This window comes from Heptranchias perlo, chromosome 26 (assembly GCF_035084215.1).
Source record: "Heptranchias perlo isolate sHepPer1 chromosome 26, sHepPer1.hap1, whole genome shotgun sequence".
Lineage (NCBI taxonomy): Eukaryota > Metazoa > Chordata > Chondrichthyes > Hexanchiformes > Hexanchidae > Heptranchias > Heptranchias perlo.
Window position 1 is genome coordinate 29825055 of NC_090350.1, and position 14752 is coordinate 29839806.

General features: G+C 41.3%; 1 protein-coding gene across 1 annotated transcript in view; it reads right to left on the reverse strand.

The window, feature by feature from the left end:
- Window positions 1-14752, reverse strand: part of myom3 (myomesin 3) — an 86818-nt gene that overhangs the window by 18949 nt on the left and 53117 nt on the right. Inside the window, exons 23-28 of the mRNA XM_068006672.1 lie at window positions 13348-13484; window positions 9280-9424; window positions 6580-6639; window positions 3949-4016; window positions 3701-3811; window positions 1907-1994 (exon numbers count right to left, since the gene is read on the reverse strand). Of these exons, the coding sequence (XP_067862773.1) occupies window positions 1907-1994; window positions 3701-3811; window positions 3949-4016; window positions 6580-6639; window positions 9280-9424; window positions 13348-13484 (609 nt within the window). The remainder of the gene's footprint in view (window positions 1-1906; window positions 1995-3700; window positions 3812-3948; window positions 4017-6579; window positions 6640-9279; window positions 9425-13347; window positions 13485-14752) is intronic.

Genomic DNA, 14752 nt, shown 5'->3' on the forward strand with positions numbered 1-14752 from the left:
CATCACTCCTCTCCTTCAAAAGTCTCCTTAAATCCTACCTTTTGGTTGGTATCTTATGACACTACTTAATTTCCTACTTCTGCTTAACACTGCTTTCCTGGCATTATATAAATATATAGTAAGCTGTTCCTAGGCTGATTTTAAGTGCCTCCTCTTTCTATAAACAGGGCGGTAGTAGCCTGAAATGGCATCAGGTCACTTACCATTCTCTTGATGCGAGCATTCTAGCCACTGCAATCTTGGATAGGGTCCTGATATGGGCGGCTGGAGCGCCCGCCGATATCAGGCAGGATTCCGCTTGTAATATGCAAATCGGGGTCCTATGACGTACATCGGACCCTGATTGCAGTTTTGTGGTACAAATGGGAGGATCAAGAGCCATGCATGAGCCTGGAGGTAGCTCTGAAAGCAGCCAAAGTTTTTTTTTAAACTTTTATTTTTGAGGGGGTCATGGTACACCAACTGTCTGTATATGAGGCTCGGACTTCAAAACGGTTCAGGCCACACAGCGGTAACAACTGGCGGGTGGCAGGAATGCTCCTCCCACTGACTGCCCGTTGTGTTTCTCAACTTAAAATCTCCACCCCCTCCTGACTCCAGATTTATGTTTTTTAATGCATCCACAGGATCCTTTTCATCCATTGTAAACCATGAACGTTACGCAAATTGTTCTGAGCTTTACACCTCCAACATGTGCAATCATGTGTTGTTCGACAGGCATTACAAGTAAAGCTGTATTAGCACACTCTGGTCTATTGAATTATTGCCTACATTTAAAATTTCCATTGACATTTTAGTCTTAGAAGTTGAGGATAATGTTACAGGTTTGTGTGGTATATCTGGAACTCAGTCACATCACACAAGAGCACTAAAACCAAATGCTTTATGATCAGCTAACAGGGGATTCCCTTCCTGCAGTGCAGGATGGACAGTATCAGTTTTAGGATGGTTCTGAATAGTAAGTTAGTGAGATTGACTGATCGACAGTGCCTTAGGGCAAATGGACTATTACAGGAAATGGGAAACGATCCCACATTCAGCTGCTGTGAACTGGAAAATATTTGACAATTAACAGAGAGCTTTTACAATTCATTTTTCTGTCTAATATTCTTTATTTTATTATTATGCAGTTACATTTCACACTTTTCAAATTCATTGTAAGTTTAGCAGAAATTTACCATGCAATCATTTTCTATTATGTAGGATTCAATCTATTAATCAATTAACAGATTGACTTAGTCTCAGAAAAATGCGATCCCACTGAGCTCACGCATAGTTTGTGCTTGCTGGCACTGAGTACTAATCCAAACCATTCCTCTCTATTGTTTGAAGGCAATTCATACTGTATTAGTAGACATGCACTTGAGCACTTCATACACATTAATGCCACTGTTTTTATCTGTACTGTCTGCTTGCATGTAAATTTACCCTGGCAAATCAGGGTTGATTGCCATTGCTGTTTCTGCACTGCTTGAGTATTTGGGTAATCAGTAGGCACTTGTATATTTGATTTACTTTGATCCTGTTCGAAGGGAGTGATCTCCTTGTGTTGCTCTCCCCTTCATACATTTGGTGTCAGGAATCTGATCCCTGAAGTGCTGTGGGGCTCCACTGTTAATATGGAGACCAGCATCCAAACACACAGACGCAGCTCCCCATATTTACTTTAATTAAATAAATGGCTGTAACCTGACAGCACATTAATAGACGTTAGTTTACTGTAGGTCAGCTGGTTTGCACTGTGGAGTGCAGCCATTAGAGGAACAATTGCATGTCTTCAGTTGGCTGCACTCCTTCAGTGTTAAAGTGCCAAGCGATAATAACCATAGTCAGTTCCACCCTCCCTTGAATGAGATGCTTTGTCTCTGAAAACTTCAGAGTTTTAATTTTAAAAATCTTTATTTACCTTGATTGAGCAGCTCAAGATCACTAGAATCTTGTCCTCTTTCATCAGCCACCACTACGTTATAAATTCCTTCATCCTTCTTAGTGACCTGGGAAAAAAAAAATTCTGTAACCACAAAGAAAGTACAACAGGAGACATGTGCCGGGATTCTCCTCTTTGGAGTGGAGTCCCAGTGGGACTTCTGCCCACCCCTCTGGATTTTGCCCCAACCTCAACTCATTTTTCTGGGTCAGGTTCATTCTGTATGGGGGGGGGCTCCCTGTAGGATTCCCGCCAGCAAGAGTGGAAAATCCTGGCGGTGCTGGAGTGGGAATGCTGCTGCAGCACCATAAGAGGTAGCGAGGGACCTTAAAGGGATAAAAGGGGCTGGCTGAGGGACAGGAGGCTGCTACAAGATGCTCTCCTTCCACAGGGGAAACCTTAAGGCCTCTACCTGGGGCCTACCATCGTCTTCCACATAGTGGGTCCAGGAAACTGTGGTAAGTGAGGCGGAATGGAAGGAGACGCTCCAGGGACCTGGATCCCTCCTGTTGGCCAGGGGCTGCGGTAACCTGAGACGTCGGCTGCTGATATACAGAGGCAGGAACGACTTTTGAACTAAAGTAACCTGGGTTCAGTCACTGGCCTCAACTGCCCGGAACCGGTTTGAATTAACCAAGTTTTGTGAAAGACAAAGGAAATATGATAAGACACAAGTCCTTACTTAGGAAAGGAGTAATGAGGTAATGCTACCTAAGTCCTTGGGACAGAGCCAATGAGGAGAAGACCCAGGCAAAAGCGAGAAAGCATAAACCAACGAAATAGAGAGAAAGCACCGCCTGAAGAGATAAGATTGGGAATAAGAATGAAGGATCTGAGGCATGGAGGCAGAGCGAAGACTCCAGAGACCAACCATCGCAGAAGTGGAAGACCCTACGTCAGGGACGTAGAGACAACGTCGAGAGAGAGAGAGAACGGAATGCCTGGCCAGCGTCAGCTCTCCTTTTCGCGTATTATCCTTTATGTTCTGTGACCACTCAGGGAGTGTCAGAGAAACCTAGTGGGTGTGCGTTTAGATCTTAGTTTGGGTATAAGACTGTATAACCTGGTGTAACTGCATGCCTATATCTAACCAGACATATAAGCTATATGTATATGATCTAACGGCGTGAATAAAGTGAATTGAGAGTTAAGAGAGAATTGACTCTTCTCCTCTGTGTACTAAGCCAGTAACCGTAACTGGTAACCTCCGGTCAACACTCCGAATTACACATGGTGGATGGGAAAGGAGCGGCCAGCGGCAGTCCTGCAGTGTGCAGGGGGTGATATCTTGGTCAGGGTGCAAAGGAGAAGACCCCCCATGGTATTAGAACTAAGGAGATGAGAATATTTTGATTTATTAAAGCCACTTGCGAACTTATAGATAAAGAATTTTATACATTAGCACACATAGAACTAAATGATTAAATGAGCTAAGTGGCCTTCTCTTGTTCCTACTTTCTCTAGAATAAAGATCATTATAACATTTTTATTACTTATCATCAGATAATAGTTACTAGTACAAATGCAAACAGTTGGACATTGATGTCAAAACTAACAAGCCACACAGAGCATAAAATTGGGAATGCCAAAAGACCAATTCAGCATTGCCTTGCCCTTGGTGTAATTTTCACATGCTTTTGAATGTAGAGGAGTGTAGAAGACTTGCTGGACTGGACTGTTGGGTAGGAAGCATATCACAAAAAAATTTAAACTATTTAATAGACCACAACCAGGAACAAAGACCAGCAAAACAACATTTTTGATTTTCATTACCTGTGAAATTGATAGGGAACTGATGCCAGTCTGGGGATCATATGCAGCATCTGTAATTTGCTTCCCATCTTTGTACCATTTAACACTGGTCTGGGTCTTTGTATTTGTCATCTGTTTAATGTACAAATTAAAACATAAATAAATATTGAGACATTGCACTGGTACTTCTTATTTAATAATTTTACGTGACACTAAAATAGATTACTTCTATGTTATACATAATTCATTTTCACAGAACCTGTTTATACCTTGCAAGTGAGAAGGAGATCACATTCTTCTGTCACTTCCCAGCGCAAGTACTTCTCAAAATAAGGCCCTGAAAGTTTGGTCGAATAAGTTATGAATATCAAATGCAATCAAATCTGATGTACTAAAAGAATTCCTTACATTGAAGTGTAAACTCAAATGTTTTAAAATGTCACGTGGATCAATCCCTGCACCTGAATGTTGAGGTCCAAGGTGCACCCGATACTGGGCCTTGGGCCTCATTTCCATCGAGCTGGTAAGCTGTGAACAGTAATAGGCGGCTCGCCACAAGGCGGCGTTGAAGATGGGCCAGTGCGACGGCCACTGCAGCCCTCAGGTAAGTAATGAAGGGGAGGCGACAGGGAACGGGGATGATTGGGTCGGGAAGGAAATGATGGTGAGAGGGGGAGGTAGTGGTGGCCGGTGGGGGAGACAGCGATGGGCACGGGGGGGGGGGGGTGGTGGTAGCGATGGCCAGGGGGAGGTAGCGATGGGTGAGTCGATGGTCGCGATGGATGGTGGGGGGGAATGGTAGCGATGGATGCGGAGATAGTAGCGATGGGCGGGGGGAGAGAGCAATGGACGGGGGAGGTAGCGGTGGCCAGAGGTGGGAGGTAGCGGTGGCCAGGGTGGATAATAGCGATCGGCATGGTAGGTGGAAGCGATGGGCAGGGCGGGTGGAATCAATGGATAGGAGGAAGGTAGCGATGGACGTAGGGGATGGTAGCGATGGACTGGGGGGATGGTAGCGATGGACGGGGGGGATGGTAGCGATGGACGGGGGGGATGGTAGCGATGGACGGGGGGGATGGTAGCGATGGACGGGGGGGATGGTAGCGATGGACGGGGGGGATGGTAGCGATGGACCGGGGGGATGGTAGCAACAGACAGAGGAGGTAGCGGTGGCCAGAGGTGGGAGGTAGCGATGGGCAGAGCGGGTGGTAGCAAGGGGTCTAGGGGGATGGTAGCGATGGACGGAGGGATGATAGCGACGGGCGGGGATGGGGGAGATAGTGATGGACAGGGGAGGTAGCAGTGGCCAGAGGTGGGAGGTAGTGGTGGCCAGACAGTGTGGTAGCGATGGGCGGGGGGGGGGGGGGGGGTGGAGGTAGTGATGGGCAGGGCGGGTGGTAGCGATGGGCAGGGGGATGGTAGCGATGGGCAGGGGGAAGGTAGGGGTGGTCGGGGGGGAGGTAAGGGTGGCCGGTGGGGGAGGTAGGGGTGGCCGGGGAGAGGTAGCAATGACGATCAGGGGAGCGATGACCGCTTGTGGCGGTGATCAGGAGAGCAGGGATCAGTAACCTGCTGTGGCCCACGTTCTTTGAATGTGGGGTCTGGAGGAGCACGCCTACTCCTCTTGGCTCTACATTCAGGTAAGCATATTGTAGAATCTTACCTTGCTGGTTGCAGGAGTGCCTGTAGGCATGATTTTCCTGAGTGCAGCCAGTGCCGGTTGCCTCAGGGCAAACTAATCTTGCAGTGGGGGGCCTCAAACAGGCAGTTGGCCCCTTATTTGCATATGCATAGATCCTAATGCATGTTTCGGCATGGGCACTACAGGTGATGTTTTGTCCTTTACCAATATGGCGGGTATGGAACTTTTGGCTCGTAATGAGCATGCACTTCCTGCGCACCATATTGGAGACTGAGGAGGCTATTAGGACCTGAGTAAAAGGGCACCGTGTGGCCAAATTTCTCATGTCTTATTTTTATTGGAACTGTAAAACAGTAGAAAGACCTATTAAATATAGTTTGTGGTCTCTGAAGAACAATAATTACAGTACTGCTCCTAATGCATTGATTTGCTTCCTCTGAAGGTCAAAGCCATTCTCCTGGTGCTGAGATAAAACCATTTATAAAATTCTTTTGTCTATTTATGAAATGTCCTGGGACATTTCTTTATGTGAAAGACACTATATAAATGTTATTCGTGTTTTTAATCAAACAAATGTACTGCTCATGGTAAATGCAAATAAATGACAAAGCAACCCCTTATATCCTTGGTACAACATACAAACACAGCACAATGTGAGAATGATAAAGTGTCAGTATACTGACCACAAACTAAATCTTCCATCAGCATGACTGGGAGAGGGAGATTAGTTGTGTACATTTAGGTAATGAATTGCAATGTAAGTTTACAGAATTTGTTCCTTTATTAATTGAGGGAAGGGTAACTTTAAGATTGGAGACAAGAAGCTTGCAATCCCATCAGGTTTTCATTTTGTTTCATATGTGCAAAACAAATATCTATTATTTGCTCTGGGTCTTGTAACTAACTTAGTGCTGAATGTGAAGTATGATTTTGTAAGCTTCTTGTTTTGTAAACTCTTTGTGGCTCATTGCCAAATTATGGGAAAACTATGAGTGGGAACGAAGTGGGAGCAAACATCCTTCCTTTTGGATGATTTAATTTGTAAAGTAGATACAAAATCATTCTTCTGCAAAACAAAAATGGTTACATTGTGAGCAGCTCTCATTGTGCAAACATGTCTGTCACAAGACAAGAAAAAAGATGTAACATAAAACTATAAATTAGTGACTGAACTCCGGTCGATGACCTTGTGTATAGGCCCTTCACCTGCAATGTAACCACATACAGATAAAGTTGGTGACATTTTGGACTTTGTTACCTTGTTTTCTCTTCCATTCTCTTTTTTGGAAATTACACTGTGATAAAATATCTTGGAACTCTGAAAAAAAATCAAATGCAGCCAAACATTTTAATGTATTTTAAGTCTTTCAGTCATTTTCTTTTACTTGAATAGCCTTTGGCTTAGTGGTAGAATTCGTGCCCCTGAGTCTGAAGGTGCATAGTTCAAACCCTGCTCCAGATGGTCCCAACGAGTGGGGACTGGAGCTGCAGTTCTGAAATCTGGGCTGGCATCCAGCAGGATACTTGAGTTCAGTGGGTGTGGGTGGCTCCCCTTATCATATGGGTTGTGGAAGTTCATAAAACCTTTCTGCCTTAGAGGACTAACCACCTTATTGGCTGTTATAAAGATGGATACAGCTGTGGAAGGAGCATTGACGTCGTGGCCTGTCAGACAGTTAATCAGCCTGCGAATCCTTCCACTATTTCACACTATTCTCCAAGGGAAGAGTGTGATGATATAAAAACAATAATTGAATAGCCTATTTATATTTTTAAAAATGATCCACCTGTCAGTATTTCATCAATATTAGACTGATTTTCTGTTGTACATCTCGCTGCAAAAGTTGAGACAGACTTTTATAATGTGAACTGTTTTAAAAAGATACATAGAAGTTACAACATAGAAACAGGCCATTGGGCCCAACCAGTCTGTGTCAGCATTTACTCTCCACATGAGCAAATAGTTCATATTTACCTAGCCTGTTCCCATATCCCTTCAACCTCTTTTCCTTCATCCGCCTATCCAATGTAATCTTGAATGTCGACATTGTTTCTGCCTCAACTACTAACCCTGGAAGTGAATTGAACAGCCTCACAACTCTCTGGATGAAGAGGTTTCTCCTGCCCCATGTTCTAAATCTCCTGCATTTAATCTATGGTCCCTCGTTCTTGGGTCCTCGACTACTGAAAACAGTCTGCTTCTATCTATCATGTACCTTTCTTTCACAATTTCAAACACTTTTATTATATTGCCCTGTAATCTGTGTTGTTCTTCATATTTGTACACCCTGGGGGACACCACTACCCACTTCCAATTATTCAGAGAAACTGCCCTTAACTTCTGCTCTCAGTTTCTTCCCATCTAACCATGTTTTAATCCAAATTGACAATCCTCTCCTCTCAGAAGTCCCACCTCGCTTTTAACAATTCTCTTTTTACTTACATAATTGTAAAATAACTTACAGTTCCTTTTGATGTTTTTTGAATTTTCTTTCACAATCCCTCAGATTTCATTATCCCACTCTTAACCACTTTTCTTATTTTCTCATATTCCCCTTTAGTTTTTTCATTATTATTATTCTTATAGTCCTCATTGGCCCTCTTCTTCAATTTAATTTTATTTATCCATGGCATCCTAAAACTACAAGTAGTTTTCTTCTTTTTTAATGGAACATACTTACTCTGTACTTTTGAAATCTCTTTTTATAAACATCCCACTGTTGCTGTACCATCCTGTGTGCCACTTTCTCCATCCAACTTCCCTTAGCTAGCTTGCTCCTTTTCTTTCTAAAATCTGCCCTATTCCAATCTGGTGTTCTAGTTTTTGTACTGACTTTTTCCCTTTCTAGTTGGATCTTAAACCTCATCATATTGTGATCACTACTCCCAAGGTGCTCACCCACATTGAGCTCATCAACTGATCGATTTCATTACTCATATTACTATCAAACTTGTAGTTAGGAAAATACTAGCAGTTAGGTGACTTCATCCAGCAGTTTCCAAATACCAGTTAACTGGTTCATGCTAATAAAGAGCCAACAGGACACGCAGCTCTTCACCAGCATTTACTAAGTTAAAAATAAAGTTTACAAAGCTTTTTTACGCATCCCTATACAACAACTTGTATTTAAATGTTGCCTTTAATATGATAAACATCTGAAACAAGGTGCTTCACAGGAAGAAATGGATCCTGAGCAGCAACAGGAGTAGAATTAAGGGACATGACTGAAGACATAAATTTTGAGGAGACTTTTAAAGGTGGGGAGAAAAGTAACAAGGTGGAGGTGTTTAGGGAGAGAGTTCCAGATAGCGGACTAAGAGGAAAAAGGGGGGGGGCAATATATAGGATTCCAGAGTTGGAAGAGTTGAGGGTGTGAGCTGGGCATAGAGCTGGAGGAGATTACAAAAGTAGGGTGAGCAAGGCCTTTGAGGAACTTAAAAGTCAGTATTTTGAATTCAATGAGTTTGGGAATGGGGACCCATTGAAGGTAAATGGGAGAATGGGAGTGATAGGCAAGTGGACTTAGTAGGGGACAGGTTGTGGGTAATGGAGGTTTGGGTGATTTGAAGCTTTATGTAGAGTACAGCGTGGCAGATCATCAAGGAGGACATTGCATGAGATGAGTCTGGAGGTCACAAAGACATAGGTAAGTGTTTCAGCAACTGTGGGGTTTGGTAAAGGAAGATGCAAGCAATGCTGTGGAGGCAGAAATAAGTGGTTTGTTGAGGAATAGGATATGAGGTTTGAAGCTCAGCTCCAAGTCAAATAGGACACCAAGGTAGCACACTGTTGAACTCAGCATGTAGGAATCAATAGGCTGTGAGATTGCCTCCTTGAAATAGTTTCACACCACGGAAATTCAATGCACTATTGGATTGGTGACTGCATTACCTTTCTTGAATGCAAAAGTGAAAGTATAATTAAATTAATATATGAAACAAATAGATGTTAACTTACTTTCATCAATCAGGACCAATGTGAACTGACCCTTAGCTTTTCCATCTTGTAGCTGGGCAGTGTAGGAGCCTTGATCTTCTTCAGAGAAGTTTTGAATAATCATTTCTATAATGCCGTTGGCTTTATCAAAATTAATTTTGTGAGCCTGTGTGGAAAAGAGTCCATTTTTTGTCATTTTCTTTTCAACCTTCTTTGATTTTTATCCCTTGTTGGTTTAATCCCTGGTCACAGCCCTTTCTCTTCAAATTCATGGCACCCTCTTGTTTTGTAATATGTATGTAGAAAATACAAACGTTTTCTTGGTTGAATTGCAGCCAGTGGAGTCAATTTTAGGGACCCTATGATCAGGGTCTAATGTACATCATAGAAGCTTGATCACCATATTAGAATAAGGCTCCCGCCAGAAATGACCAACGCTTGGGCCATCCATGCAGAGGCCCTCTGGAATTGGTAATGGGCGGAAACAGAGCAGGAACAAGACGCTAAGTGTATCCCTGTGTTTTTTGAGGCATTACTACCCCATTCCCACCAGGCAGAGGGAGTTAAAATCGACTGCAGTGTTTCCACATTAAGTTTTGATGGAGGGAGGAAGGGAAGGGAAGAGTGGGAAAGAACTTGCCATCGGAGTGCATCACCAGGAGGGGTGGGGAGATTTACATGCCACAGATCTATACCTCTGTCTTATGTTCCTGCTTCAGGCTAATTTGAATATTGGAGCTGGGCTCTCCGGCTCCTTCTGGGCAATTGCAAGTGGAATGTTATTGTGGCAGCCTCAGTGGTCTGCTGTGGCATACCAGTATAGGCAGCCTCCGTGCCATTGGCAAAGCTCAAGCTCACCTCAATTTTTTGCATTTTAAATAACTCCTCTTTGACCTGTGCAAGGACACACTCTGTGACTGCACAGGCTCCAACTCGCAAAACAATTTTTTTCTCCTCCTTCACTATCTTCTGAATGTGGGATATCTGCGCTTAACAGATGTCGCTTGCAGTTAGAGTTTGAAGGATACAAACTGTAAGGAATAGATTGGAGGAGGTATTTCCCTGAGTTGCATTTCATTGTGATACACCTACCTGCTGGGTTTGGGGATTGGAAAATGGGAAGGCAGACCACATCCTCATGCAATTTTCTGACCCTGCTGCTGAAAGATCGCCAGGGGCAGGCGGAAATTTCAGGCCAAACAGAGGACGAAAGAAGGAGCGAAAGGAAGAAAAAGATAGACTTCCATTTATATAGCACTTTATGATATCTCTGAGAAATGTCTAAAGCACTTTACATATAATAAATTACTTAGAAGTGCAGTCACTTCATGTAGATAAATACGACAGCCATTTTGTGCACAGGAAGATGTCACAAACAGCAATGAGAAGAATGAAAGGTTAATCTGGTTTTTGTTATTGGTTGTGCCAGGAAACTAGAGAGAGGTCCCTGCTCTTCTTTGGATCTTTAAATTCCACCTCAATAGTCAGGGAAGGCTTTTGTTTAACATGTCGTCCAAAGCACCTTTAACAATGCAGCACTCCCTCAATACCACATTGGAGTGTCAGCTTAAATTATTTATTCAATCACTTGGGATTTAACCCATCTCTTCTGAGCTTAAAACAGCTATTTTACACAATTCAATATGTGATGATGGAATAAATGTTTAAGTATTGTGATTATGTTAAACGTAATTTGGACACTTTCAGGCAAACATCTTCATAAACGTAAACTCATATTAAGATCATGCCCTTGAGAATGCCCAAACCACATTTAAAAATAAGTCACAGTAGATTTGATTTTGTTGCTATTACCTTTGATATTATTCAGCTTTTCTCTCAGAGGAAATATCATCAACATGCAGAAATATTTTGTAAACATCAATATTTGCCTGTAAGCCAAAAATGTCTTAATGGCTCAGAATGTTTAAAATAGTTACTCAATGTGGCAAGAGAGCTAATTTATAATGAGGTCAAATTCCAGTCAAAGGAAACGATGAAGAATAAACTGTACAGAAAGTAAGAAGAAAATAAAAGAAAGGAAAAAAAGATAAAATTATATAAAAATCAACATTATTATTCAAGTTTGACATTGACATTGATACTATGATTCTATGATTCTATTGTTCAAGTTTGACATTGATACAAAATGCTAGATAAAGCAATTGCTCTCAAAATTCAATTTAGATGAACAAAATACCATCAAAACAGAATGAAACTGCAAATGCAAACGATATGGGTCCCATGAGTTTTTTTTAAATTATCATTCTGAATAACATCTGTTTTGTGGAAAAATTATCTATCAACATCGTCATAGAGGAAAACAATAAAATTCTTTTACAGTCGCTGAATGTCCACAATGAAGGCAGATTTATAAAGCTTGTAAGATCATTCCAGCAAGATCATTATTTCATTAATCGAAGAAGTGCAACGATTAGCCAAAGGTAAATGTTCCTTATTTTAATATTTTTTAAAAAACTTAAAATTAACTAAATCAGAAACATTTATACTGACAAGCTCAAAATTCCCTTTTAATTTCCCCCCCATCCCCCTCCCAGTGGTCATGGAGATTGTTATAATTTCTTTAAAATGTCAACTCTGAATATTTTCTGTAAAGTGACACATTATCTAGTTTCTGTAAATCAAGTAAACTTAGAACATAAGAAATAGGAGCAGGAGTAGGCCATACGGCCCCTCGATCCTGCTCCGCCATTCAATCAGATCATAGTTGATCTTCAACCTCAACTCCACTTTTCTGCCCGCTCCCCATATCTCTTTATTCCCCTAGAGTCCAAAAATTTATCTATCTCAGCCTTGAATATACTCAGTGACTCAGCATCCACTGCCCTCTGGAGTAGAGAATTCCAAAGATTCATAAACCTCTGAGTGAAGAAATGCCTCCTCATCTCAGTCTTAAATGGCCGACCCCTTATCCTGCAACTATGTCCTCTAGTTCTAGACTCTCCAGTCAGGGGAAACCTTGTAGGTACTGGATAATTCTCTGTAAGTAGGTTTGGGTCAGATGCTGGTTTCAGTCATCTCTAATTATTACAAAGAATCTCAAGCAAATGTCAAAGTATTTCAGGTATGTTTCAAGATATTTGAAAAGTTAGATCTTATCGTGGCAGAATCTAAGTTGTTTGTCTCTTTACTAGAATTCAAAGTATTTATTTAATCTTAGATCATATTAGTTTGTTGATTTATTTAGCCGATGGTTCTTTTAATCAAATGGAACTGGTCTGATCCATATTGATGGCTAGTATGTTTGACATATATGAGCAAAATGTTTTTATCTCTCAGTTGATGGCCTGTAATTTAAGAAGTGTATTTTGTGAAGACAGTTCTATTTGTCCAGGAAAGACTGACAGCTAAGAGATCCCAGAGGGGGTGTTTTTGATACCTAATGAATTAAAAGCTTTGAGATAGAACTACAGTCCTTGCAACAGCTGTTGGTGAAATCAGGTCATGAAGTTCCTAATGAGTTTTAAGCTTTGAGCTGGAATGAAGACAATGGTATTTATAATGCAATATCAATTGTTTGATAAATTGTCAGACCCGAGCTAAACCAGGGAGAACCCATTAATGACACTGTCATTGTGTTTATGTTATACATATATTGTAATGGTATTTGCTGATTATTGGTTTGTAAATAAAGTTACCAGTTGCCTTCATGTATAAATCTCTCGTCTGTGTGGTAATATCCACCATTTTGAAGAATTTAACTATGTTAAATCTATTAAGCAGATTATTGCAGGTGGGTAATTGTTAGTGCTAGGGACATATCGCTGGAAGGACAGCTTGTAGATCGTAAGTGTCAAAATTTACAGGAACAGCTGTTAGACCATTGACAGAGAAGATGATGCTAAATGCCCTGAAATGTGATCTATTATTCAATGAAAGAGAGGAGGACAGTTTATAATATCTAAAGATGTGCCTAAGTATTTCTTGGTGAAATATTTAAACAAAGTAGCAACATCTAAACAGTGGCCTTGCTTAAAAAAAACTATTTAACCAAGCAAATAAATAAAATGTCACAGGAAAATGGAGTTGCAAATAAAATATTGTAGGTTTAAACTATCAAATGAAGGTTACCGGAGTGCTTGAAACTTCCTTCTCATTAATGATGAATTGTAGCTGTGCAGCTGGAGATAAACTCTCAACCTGTACCCAGAGTCGAACAGTACCCTTCTCAAGAAGCTCAGCAGCCCAGTCAGACTTCACATTAATTACTGAAAATAAGACAAACCATTTGAACTATGTTAACAGGTTTTTGATTTAAATCAAAAATGACAATTCCACCATAGCGTACATTACTGGCAATAACAATATCTCTTTGTCACAGTTTAGCAGAAGGCCAAGTACATTTTATTTCCATCACTTTTGCATTATTATATTTATTGCTGGCAGATCTCCTGTGACATTGCTCACAATAAATCAATAAAAGGAGCACACAATTTATTATTTTGCAACTAAGGTGGATATGTGTTTAAGGGAGGCCAGTCTTTAAAGGTCACAAAATCTAATTGCTGTAAGTAAACAGAGCTTGAGGGCAATCAGATATTAATTGCTGTTTGATGATGAAAGTTTGTAGATTTGAAACTGCTTTTAAATTTCCAGCTCCAGGTCAGAAAAAACAGTATTAGATTCCTGCGTTTCTTCCTTTTTTTAGTACAGTTGATTCTTTAAAGTGTGACATTTGAAATGTGAAGGTATTTCTCATGATATTTACACAGATAAATATGTTCATATGTCTTCAAAGTGAGGTGCAAGAGTGTAACAAAATTTTGCTTGAACAAATGTTGTACTCAGTTACAAATCCACATTATTAATAGGTTACTACAGATTTATTGTTATATTGAGGCACTGCAGCTATAGTTCTGAATGGGAATTGGCAAAACTAATTATTGATCAGTATGTTGGAAGCCCATACAAATGCTTACAGAATAGAGTTAATAAATGTTATTAAGCCATTCATATATCCCCATGTGTCTATTTATCATTTGTACACAAGCGAACATAACTAAAGATAGTAATAGAGTAATGTTGCGGAATTAAATGTAACTTAATGGCCATATCAGATACTCCACGGTCAGGTAGTACACGGATTAGATTAATAACAAAGATTACAGTCCAATCTCATGACAGTCTCCACTGAGTTAAAGGAATAAAGAAAAGGCATGGGCCTAGAAATCCAAACACACCCATTTTTGTGAGGTAGCGGCGGTGATCGGGTGGGGAGGGAGAGGTGGCTGGCGATGGCTCCCATGCTTTGAATGTGGGATCGGGAGAAGCACTCCTGCATCTCCCGGCTCCACATTCAGGTAAGCATATTTTAAACACTTATCTTATTGGTTGCCGCCTAACAGAAGGTCCCTTTAAGGACTGCCTGCTAGGCCACGTTTAGACCGTATTTTCCTGAGTGCAGCCAGCACCAGCGCCGACTGCCTCAGAGCAAACCGATCATGCAGTAGGGGCCTCAAACAGGCGATAGGCCTCT